The sequence below is a fragment of the Doryrhamphus excisus genome, linkage group LG8, assembly GCF_037039965.1.
Source record: "Doryrhamphus excisus strain RoL-2023G ecotype Guam linkage group LG8, RoL_Dexc_Guam_v1.1, whole genome shotgun sequence".
NCBI lineage: Eukaryota > Metazoa > Chordata > Actinopteri > Syngnathiformes > Syngnathidae > Doryrhamphus > Doryrhamphus excisus.
The window spans coordinates 11,184,345-11,195,313 of NC_136364.1; the positions used below are offsets into that span (position 1 = coordinate 11,184,345).

At 42.0% G+C, this 10,969-nt stretch overlaps 1 protein-coding gene across 3 annotated transcripts; it reads left to right on the forward strand.

Moving 5' to 3' along the window:
* The first annotated feature begins 630 nt into the window (after positions 1 to 630).
* Positions 631 to 9,172, forward strand: tsku (tsukushi small leucine rich proteoglycan homolog (Xenopus laevis)). Of its 3 annotated transcripts, none has more exons than XM_058080328.2 (3): positions 631 to 857; positions 5,454 to 5,765; positions 6,742 to 9,172. In XM_058080328.2, the coding sequence occupies exons 2-3, from the start codon at positions 5,460 to 5,462 to the stop codon at positions 7,483 to 7,485; spliced, it is 1,050 nt and encodes a 349-aa protein (XP_057936311.2). In that variant the 5' UTR covers positions 631 to 857; positions 5,454 to 5,459; the 3' UTR covers positions 7,486 to 9,172. The 3 variants fall into 3 exon arrangements, with proteins under 3 accessions (XP_057936311.2, XP_057936310.2, XP_078648952.1); XM_058080327.2 differs by lacking the exon at positions 631 to 857 and adding an exon at positions 3,640 to 4,496; XM_078792826.1 differs by lacking the exon at positions 631 to 857 and adding an exon at positions 4,504 to 4,822.
* The last annotated feature ends 1,797 nt before the right edge of the window (positions 9,173 to 10,969 follow it).

Consider the following 10,969-nt stretch of genomic DNA (forward strand, 5'->3'; position numbering starts at 1 on the left):
TCACCTGACACACTATGGCCTTTAAGTGCCCCCCCCCCCCCAAAAAATAGAAATTGGATCTGAAACATAAAAAATATAAATTTTACATTTTCCTACATATGGAAAGTTATGGCCCACCCTGTACGCATGTATGTATGTTAATAAATAAAAAATATATATTAACCAGTTGAAAACTTTTAAGAATTTACATTTTGTATTGTTGGATCTTAAAAAACTTCAAAGTATAATCTATCTCAACTAAAAACTCTCTACCTCTGGACATACTGCATTGAATAATTTAGCGTGTATTTAATTTATGGCGCCTTCTTGTGGCCTAAAATGAAAGTTGCCTAAGAAAACTTCGAAGACAATGGGCCAACCCCGGAAATACAGTCTAATACTTCCAAAATAAAATGTTCTAGCGTTGGTCACTTCAGCTGCGCTCAAATTACAATTTATTTAGGGACACATTGGCGATCTAAAACACATCGCAAGATTCAAGTAACCGATAATTGTTCATATTATGCAATAGTCGTTAGCAGGTTTGTACACAAACGAGTTGAAGGTTTACAAGTGCAAAATGTGTTTCCTTTTAATTTATTTTGAAATGTACGAGCGGAAGTGCGCATGTTTCCAACCCATGGCCTGTGGTCTGCTGTCCTAAAAAAGTGGGATGGGAGCAGACGAGTGTCCCACAGTTTGCTTCATTGACAGTTTGAACGTAACGGCGCAGACGGGCGGTGGGAGTTCATGTAGCCGCGTAGAGACACACTCCACCCGGACACAGAGGAGCCCTGCTCAGCGGGGGGTCTGGAAAATGGGAGCGGTAAAGTGAGAGGGGGAAAAGACCAAAAAGAGCGCGGACAGCTGGACGAAAGGCGAGTAAACTAGCGTCGAATTTCCTTGAAAGTTTCCTTAACTTTGACTTTTTACAAAAGGCTAAAAACTTTGAGCGGATGCTTTGGGGAGTTTCTTCAGCGCTGGAGCACGGTGGTCAGATCAGGTTTCATTCGCCTCAGTGTTTTAAGAAACCGCCCCCGGTATGCTGGACTCCTCTGACCGGCCTTTTTTTTTAACAACAAAATGATAGCAAAGAGTACAACTTTAGTCAAGACTGATGCAGACACGCCGGTCTGTGATTGACAGCTGCAGGGGCGGGGTCAACACTTATTGGAATACGAGTTTTCAGATAGTCGGCGGTGAGCTGCAAGTTTTATGTGCAGTTTGCCACGTACTTCTGCAAGAAATCTGATCTGGAGACGTGCCAGACTCAGTGGGTCACTTCCCCTGGGAAAAGTCTAATCCACAAAGTGTGTTTTTAATTACGTCCCAAAACGTTAAATGTGTCTAACTTGACCTGTGTCTCACTTGATAGATTCACTTTTGAGATAAGCATCTAGACAGATTATGTTGAACCTGCTTGAAAAATTCTAGATTCTAGAATTTTAACATTCTAGAAATATGAAATCTGTAGTAATTTTACAAGATTAAAGTCAAAATTGAAGTCAAAATATCAGTTTGGACACCCCGTCCTAATCTGGTTCTCTCATTCAGGGGAAAATAATTCACAATGGTTCACTATTATTAAGTTGATACAGCTAGTAACCATTAGAGCTACGATGATTAATTGATTATCCAACTAATTGACAACTCTTTTGGTAATCGATTAATCGTTTCATTTTAAAATGTAATGTAAATTTACTGATTTCAGCCTCTCCAGTGTGATTTTTTTAATTTCCTAAGTCATCCATGAAAGCAGACATATTATTTTGTGTTTCAGGCAAAACAAGACAGTTTGACTTTGGAAAAGAGCAATCAACATTTTTGCTTCTTTCGTTTTTGGGGAATGAAAAAGTCAATTCATGCATTCTTAAAGGGGTTGCTGCTGAGAAGTTTAAATAAGAATGTGGCTGTTTTAAATCCAATTAATCAGAGAAAAAAAATTGACGGATGAATCGATTATTAAATTAATCCTGAGTTGCAGCCGTATCATTCTTGCTTTTCGATCACTATTGTTTTTTTCCTTTCGTCTCCACGCTGATGAATATTTTCATCCATCCTAACTACAGGAGCTTCACTGCTGCCAAATTGTATTTTATTTTTAAAACACTTTAACCGCCATTAGTTTAATTGCAGCCCTCCAGGCTTGAATGCATGTCATGCATTTAATGTGACTTGAAACTGATGAAGATCAGAGCCGTCTCAAAGAAAATGAGCCAATTAAAGATGAATTCAATGCACTTGGTTTATCCCTTTGCCACACGATTCGGAGGAATCTGATGACTTATCATTTAATCACCTTCTCTGCACTGATAACAAAGGTGAATTGTTACGTTCATGGAGCTTTACAACTGTTGGCCCACGGTTGCGAGTTATATTTTGTTTACAATTGGCTGACTATCACCAGAGGAAGTTGTCTTTTCCACTTTCCTAGGCATGAAAACACCTAAGAAAGTGAGAAGGTGATGGGCGTTCCCTCACTGGTTTCCACTGATTGTTCACAGGTTACTGTTCTCACTACTTTTCTGCGCTGAAGAATTGTGTGTCATTTGAAACCCCCAGAGGCTGTTTGGTGTTTCTTAAGGAGATTTATTGGCAAGGTGTCAAGAGTAACACCTGGTAGGGAGCATTCAGCCTCTTGCTGGAGCAGATTGAGCTAAAGGGTTACAGGGAGGGTGAACTATCAGATTCTTCACTTGTGTTTAACACTTTCTTTTACTGCTAGATCCCCATATTTAGGGACTGTCCACATGGAAATGTTTTTAGGTCAAAACAGCCAGTATTTCATCGTGGGGTTTGGACAGCGCTCCCTCGCTTACTGCATTTATTCATTCATTCATTCATTTTCTACCGCTTATCCTCATGAGAGTCACGGGCTATCCTAGCTGTCTTCGGGCGAGAGGCGGGGTACACCCTGGACTGGTGGCCAGCCAATCACAGGGCACATATAGACAAACAACCATTCACACTCACATTCATACCTATGGACAATTTGGAGTCGCCAATTAACCTAGCATGTTTTTGGAATGTGGGAGGAAACCGGAGTACCCGGAGAAAACCCACGCATGCAACTCCACCAGAGATGCCAGAGAGTGGAATCGAACTTGGGCCTCCTAGCTGTGAGGTCTGTTCGCTAACCACTCGACCGCCGTGCAGCCGCTTACTGCATTTAATGAAAATAAAAATATTGAAAGACAAGTCGGGCTGCACTTCGGCCGAGTGGTTAGAGCGTAGGCCACACAGCTAGGAGAGACCAGAGTTCGATTCCACCCTCGGCCATCTCTGTGTGGAGTTTGCATGTTCTCCCTGTGCATGCGTGGGTTTTCTTCCACATTCCAAAAACATGCTGGGTTAATTGGCGACTCCACATTGTCCATAGGTATGAATGTGAGTGTGAATGGTTGTTTGTCAAAATGTGCCCTGTGATTGGCTGGCAACCAGTCCAGGGTGTACCCTGCCTCTCGCCTGAATATAGCTGGAATAGGTTCCAGCACATAATAAGCAGTAGAAAATTACTGAATGAATGAAAGACAAGTCGTATGTAGTATTCTGGATACCAGATGGCAGTACTAGATGACTTTACAGTTTGGACGTTTAATTTATTTTTCAATCCCTCCCCAAAAATATCATGAGATTTTAAATGCAGGCCCACATAATCTGATACTTGCTTCTTTGCTGCTATCAGACTGAGACGCCCTCAGTTTGTTCCTTCACTTGACCGAGCGCAGTATTTCTCCTCCCTTCATGTCAGCCTGCACTGTGCTGATGCATTTTTCTGACCGTCGATGGGGTTTGTCCTTTGGGGGAGTGTATTTTCAAATATTGCTGTGATATACTGAAGAGGTCAACTAGAAAATATTCTCGCGTGTACAAGATGTGTCGTGATTGTAGAAAGCTGTTGATACAGAAAAGGCCAACATTTGTTTCTGTTTGATTTTGAGTTGAGTGGCTGCAACAATGACAGGAACCAGCTTGCTGTGTACGTCGACAGTTTGGATTTCAGGGGTCAAAAGAAACACATAGGGTGCAGTTAGAAGCGGACTTTGAGCTGCAGTGAATGTTGACCTACTAGTGGTGCTCGGACTGTTACATAATGCCTGATAAATAACCTTAATATCTGTTCTATACATTTAATAACCTGTCACAGAGTGCATTTTTTATTGTCTACTGAGCGAACCAATGGGTTTCTTTGAAGGGTTGGACTTTGTTTACCCAGTCCTCTCCCATATATTGTTCTTGTAATATTTCTGCAGCTATTTAAGATATGACTTTAAATGATTGTATTTTCCTCACACAAGAGTGTTCGGTTTTATCTTGAAGCCGCTGTGTCATAGTGGGGCGACTTTAAGCATGACTCTTCATTTCCCCTTCGTTACACAACTCTTAACCTCTGGTTTTCATATTCAACCGAGTGAGCGCCCTTTTTTTTTTTCTTTCTAAGTTAATGGGTTGAGCTCTGTAGAGTTCTCACTTGAACACAACCAAGCACAGAAGACAGACAGAGAGAGCAAACACAAGTAAGGCTGTTGGGTGTATTTAATAGTTTTTCCCTGTCAATTCACCAGCAGATATTGTTCTCGTGTAAATAGTTGACTTTCTTCTGCTGCTTTGTTTTATGATTCCCAGCGAAGTAGCTTGTCTTGTTTGGCTTGAATGAGCAGTTAAGTCTAGTATGGGCAGCACTTTAATTGCTTGCATTCACAACACAATAAAGTTGTGTGTGTGTGTGAATGAGACGGGGATTTAGTTGTGGAGTGTAAAAAGTGCGTGTACTCTGCTCTATAATAAAATTTCACCCTTTGAGGACTTGTAGGAGTGACAGGTAGGAAACGGCTTGCAGAAGGTGAGTCGACGCATTTTTTATGCAATTTCAATTTCGAGTCTTCACTCTCTCACGGTTTTTGAAAATATTCTAATTTGAGGTTGAATACTGCTTTATTAATAGTCAACATTATGCAAATTGGATTTTTTTTAATGTATTTTGGCGCTCTAGACTGGTTATTAGGTGTCTGTAATGTGACATTGAGGAGACAATAGCCATTTCTGGAAGCAGGAGTGAGTCTATATTGTGTTTTTTCCAATGATTCCTATTTTTCCCCATTATTGTCTACTATATTGGGGTGTTATTTCATGTCTGGAGGGCTCTATGGTGTAACTATGAAAATATACCATTTATCAATAGCGAGTCCCACTTTGAGAGTTGGGTGTGGAACCAATTAACCAGATAAACAAGGGATTATCATGCACTGTCATGCAAGTTACAAAACAGCTTGTGTACTCACCACTGCAACTTGCAAGGAGGTGTTGATGGTAAAACAAAATGCATTGGCATGCTGCGTGTCCTTCTTGCACTGTAGTTCCTGTATATCCTGAATATCCTGAGCAGCCAGGACAATGTACAATCTTGTCCCTACATGACATGTCTGACCTCATATGTTTGGGACATGCTTCTAAATCATGTACTCTGTTTCCAGACCATAATGGAGCTCTTCCAGTGGCTCGGTCTGCTGCTGCTGCTGGCAGCAAGTGCTACCTCGATCAAGAATTGCCACCCTGGCTGCCACTGTGAGGTGGAAAACTTCGGCCTGTTCGACAGCTTCAGCTTGACAAGAGTTGATTGCAGAGGTTTGGGTCCCAGGGTCTCCATGCCAGTCCCCATCCCGCTGGACACTGCGTATCTAGACTTGTCCTCCAACGCCATGGGTCCGCTCAGTGACACCATGCTAGCAGGTCCTGGGTATACCACCTTGGTTAGCTTGGACCTGAGTAGCAACCACATTACAATGGTGAGTAAGTCCAAACAGACTGTAGAGTTAAAACAATAGCGTTACAGGCCACTGGTACACTCCCAAATCTGCATTTTGTTGCATCTAGCTAGTTTAAGTCTCTAAAAAGTGAATCGTGGATCTGTTGACACCCCTATTCTTATGTATGTCTTAATTCACATGCTTTAAATGCTGTGGTAAAAATGGAACTAACCTTGTCTAACCTGACTTCAATGAATGTGAACCAACAAGCGTTATCTGTTGCTGTGATCCAGAACATGAAGCAGGAACAGCCTGGGTCTAATCAGTCAGAGAACTATGCTGATTATATGCATGGCGTTCTGTTTCTCAGTGTTTTTGCCTGTGCTTGTTACGTTGAAGTCCAATTTACTGTGCTTGTGCTACTGATGCCTGGCACAGGTTAAAGGGCACAAATGTAAACATATCCAGACTCTGGTTTGGCTTGTCAGTTCTGCTCAAGACTCTATGTCCCTGTATTCACTCCCTAGAAATGTCTGTCCATGCCTGTCACATGCTGTGCTACACAGACTGCTAATTAACTGTCACTATATGACAGTTGTCACACATCTGGGCCTTTTTGACAAAGATAAATGCAGAATATGATGGCTTTTATGCGGCAATTTAGCCGGAACACTGTGTGCAAGAGGCTAATAACTGTAGTCAAACTGACTTTTAATGGCCGAAATTGAGTACTTTTCCCCCTGGGTTTATGGTCTGTGTGAAAAACATTGACGCAGAATGAGAAGAGGAATCTGACCTGCAAATTTCCCAGGTTTAGCAATGTGATCAGAGGCTGGTATTTCGCTATGAAGGACCAGGGCGGGAAGCTCAGACAGTTTTTGCAATATTCTGCATTTACTGGGTTCTACATAAAAGGCACAGGCAAATAAAAACAGAATGTCTTACGGCTCTGATTTCATAATTTTTGTTATTTGAGATTTTGAATGTAATTTCTTATCTTGCTGATGTTTTCCAGGTAAGTCCCAGTGCTTTGTCTAAACTGCGTTACCTGGAGACTCTGGATCTTAGCCACAACCACTTGGAGAGCCTCCCTCCTGGCTGCTTCTTTGGCCTCCCTCTGGCTGAAGTTGACCTCAGCTACAACAGATTCCGAGACTTCGACATGAACGCCTTTGCGGCCAAAGTTAAGGGCAAGCCCGTCTGTGTGGATCTGTCGCATAACGAGCTCACATCCATTTTGGCGATGCCGCATGGGAAATTTGTGCAGATTCAGAGCTTGAATCTGACGGCAAACCGCCTTTCGAGCGTACCGCAATTGGCAGGTCTCAAGATACTGAGGTACCTCAATCTGGATGGCAACCCTATCAGCGTCATCAAAGACGGGGACTTTGCGTACCTGAAAGATTTGGTTTACTTATCCCTCAGTGGCCTTCCGCAACTTCAGGCAATTGAAGCGCATGGTTTGAAGGGCCTCCAGAGCCTCCAGGTCTTGGATCTGTCCAACAATCCAAATTTGAAGACGCTGAACCCGGACATTTTCGGTGGCCTGGACGGTCTGCAAGAGCTGAAGTTATCCGGCTCGGGGGTGGCTTCCTTACCAAATAACCTGCTCTCCCAGCTCCCTAGTGTAAAGAGTATCACACTTGGACACAACATCCGCTGCTGGAGGACCCAGAAACGAGGGCAGTTTCACCGGCAGCTGGGTCAAGCGCAACACAACGAGGTTCTGTACTGCAATGTGGATGGCTTAGTGTTGTGATCCTGCCAACGTGGACCAGCCTTCATGCCCTCGCTGTGCCTTTACTCACATACAGTGACTCTTAATGGCAGCACAACTGCAACTGTTTAACATTCTTCATCTTAAGATGCATTTATTTAAAAATGAATTATTTATCAGCATCTGCAAATGGCAAAATGGCACACAGATTTCATAGCAAATAATCACTACATTTCTCTGATGCTTTATTACCATGTTGAACCCAATATAAGACGACCCCTATTATTCAAAATATTCTGTATCACGCGTTCAACATCAGTCCCTGTTTGGTGGCCGCATCTCTCCAGGAGCCTGGAATGCGTGAGTGACGGGAAGAAAAGCTCTGACTCCTTTGGGGGAAATTAGTTGGTGCCACCTACTGGTGGCATTTTAAGACCCTGGGTAGAAAATATTATCTTATATTCTGGTCAATATGGATTTATTAGACATAGTTTTGATGGAAAAATGTAGATCCTTCTTTGAAAATCATCTGATTCATTTTAATTGTTTGTGAAATGCATGAAAATTTGTTTTTCTTTGGAAAACAGAGAAATTTGCAAGTGATCCCAAACCTTTGAGCGGTAGTGTATATGCCGTACAGCAGAAGCTGACAAAGCTGCCTAACAGCTGATTTTGTCCAATGATTTGTTTTAGTTGTTGGGTTACAGCAAGGCCTTTCTTTTAGTTGTAACCAACTAACTTAAGTGACTTAAACTCAAATGTGAAGAACTTTTTACTCACCAAAAAGGACCATTTTATATTGCTTGAGCTTAACGTCATGTGCATTTGTCCTGTTCATTTGCCACATTTTCTGTTGCGTTGAAAGGGAAACAAACGGGGGACCACGGTGACCAACAGTTCCCTTTCCCAACACAATTGGCCAATGAACTATGCAACACACGGCTGCTCCTCCCCCCTCCAAAATCTACCGGTAGCTTGACAATCTATCTTCAATGCCATTGTTCTCTCGTAGCCCTAACTTATGCCTCACACTCTTATTAAACAAACTTAAACTTTAAATGTATAGGTACTCACCACTGTTGAACGATAATGTAAGATGATCCATGAATGGATGAGAGTCACGGTGTCGCCTTTAGCCTGGTCATCTCGCTAGCGCCAGAGGCTAGTAGGATAGAGAAGGCGTTTCTCTCAGCTTCATCTCCATATTGCACGCTGCTTGCCTTACTATCACAAACAAACTTGTGTTCACCTTTCTGCAAGTTTTGAGGATTGATTGTCGAAACTTTTGTTTATGTAGACAAACGTTTGAGTCTGTAGGGTGCTCAAGGACCAATAAACAAAGTGCGACTTGAGGAAAAGTCTAAAAACAAATGTAAAGAACAAGAACATGTATGCTGAACATTTGAACTGTATTACCATGTGTTGGCAAATTATTACAGATGTTTTCTGTGGAAAAATTGCCTATTTTCAAAGGAATTTTAACCATTTTTGACCAAATGGTGGATATGCAGGTATTCACTGTATGACAATCCGTGTAACATTTTCCTGTGGACCTGCAGCCTCAAGACTGCGATGTTTGAATGTCTACATTCATGTGTGTAGCAATGTGTAATGCAACCACATGACTCACAATTTATATTTGTATGGGTTTCAATTATGCTGTGTGTATTTTTGAAAATGTGTAATAAACTGAGATGTTGCCATATAAAAATGACTTCCTCGTTTTCTGTCTGGTACATTACTGATGCTAGGTGTGTCAGTTGATTTAGTAAAAATAGTCACATGGAAAGATTGTGTCACTGAACACTATAATTTTGACCAAAATGGCACAGGGTGTGTCTCTTCAAATAACTGGAAAGTTGGAATGTAAAGTGGCTTCTTCCTTCTTAGTGCCACCTCACATCATATTTAAACAATAGCTAAGAATATCGATGGAAGAAACTCGCTCAGACGCCAGTTCATTCAATTTTAGAGCTCATGAGACAATACTGTTGGAAATGAATGAGTTCTCGTTTTCCCAGTCCTTTAGAAAGGACCCCTTCATGCTCCTTTCAGGGGCTTATAAAATACACTACACACACTAGTAAGCACAGTAACCCTTTTTTATTTAAATAAAATCACTGGGGTGCAGTCAAGGCCAGCAAAGCCTTCTCAGCTAGCCGAACAATTACCAAAAACTTTAATTATAGAATTTGTATAGAATAGAATTTGTTCCATTCAATGATTCATATTACCGTAAATCTGAATCAGCAGCACCCACTAAATCTAGAGGAAAAAAAATTGTACATATAAGCCACATACACGAGTCTGTGTTGACCAGGCAGCTCTTTATTTGACAGGAGCCAATGATAAAGTCTCGACGAGCTTGTCAATCCATTGGAAATCGCAGGAGGTCATTAGAGTCTGACTGACTGTGTCATCTTACAAAGAACACTAAAATCATCACACAGCAGCTTAACACTCAAAAATAGTGAGGATAAAACTAAACATATGTTCATGTTTTCCCATAATGCATTGGTGCCAAGCAAAACATTCACTGGAAGACAAGCGCCATAGAAAATGGATGGATGGCACTGCAATGCTGCCTCTGTCCACCAGAGGGAGCCAAAACAGCCCTGCATGCGGAGGGGGGCTGACGTCATTGCAGCACCTGGGCTTTACTTGGATGCAAATCATTATAGGAAAAATTATTTATTTATTATAAACTTGGTACTTGCATTGCGTATTTCCTAGCTACCCTTTGAGGGTTAAGCTGTTGAGTGAGTTTCGCTTTTTTTTTCTAAGATGACACAGCCAGTGACACTGTTATATTGAGTAATGTCATCCTGCTCGTCGTGAATGCACTGATAGCTCATGATTGGCTCTTGCTGAAGAAGAGCTACGAGAGAACGTAAAACCACGACAAACACTGGACCAATTGGAATCACGGCAGCCACTGGAACCACTACAACCACTAGAACCACTGGACCCTCTTGAACTGCTAAAACCGACAGAACCCCAGGAAATCCTAGAAACAGGAAAACCAATAAAACTACTGGAACCACCGGAACTACTAGAACCACTGGAACTACTAGAAACAGTAAAAACACTACAACCACTGAACCAATGGAACACTGGAACCACTAGAACAACTGTGCCAACTGGAAACACTAGAACCACTGAACCCTCAAAAGGGTCCTAAAGCCACCAGAACCACTACAAATTCCTAGAACCAGTAAAATGACTAGAACCACTGGACCAAACAAAACCCCTGGAACCACTGCAACCCCTAGAACCGCTCAAAGCATAATAACCACTGGATCCATTAAAAAATACTGGACCAACTGCAAACACTTGGACCCAGAAGAACTGCTCAAACCCCTGAGACCCACTAGTCCAAAGTGAACCACTGGAATCACTATCAGCACTAGAACCGCTGGAACGTGTGCTTGCAGTGCTTTCCTGAGCACAAGCAACCACAATTCTCTTTTGTCTTTGACAAGCTACAGTATTCAGGAGTCCTCGCACTTCACTGATGTACTAACCA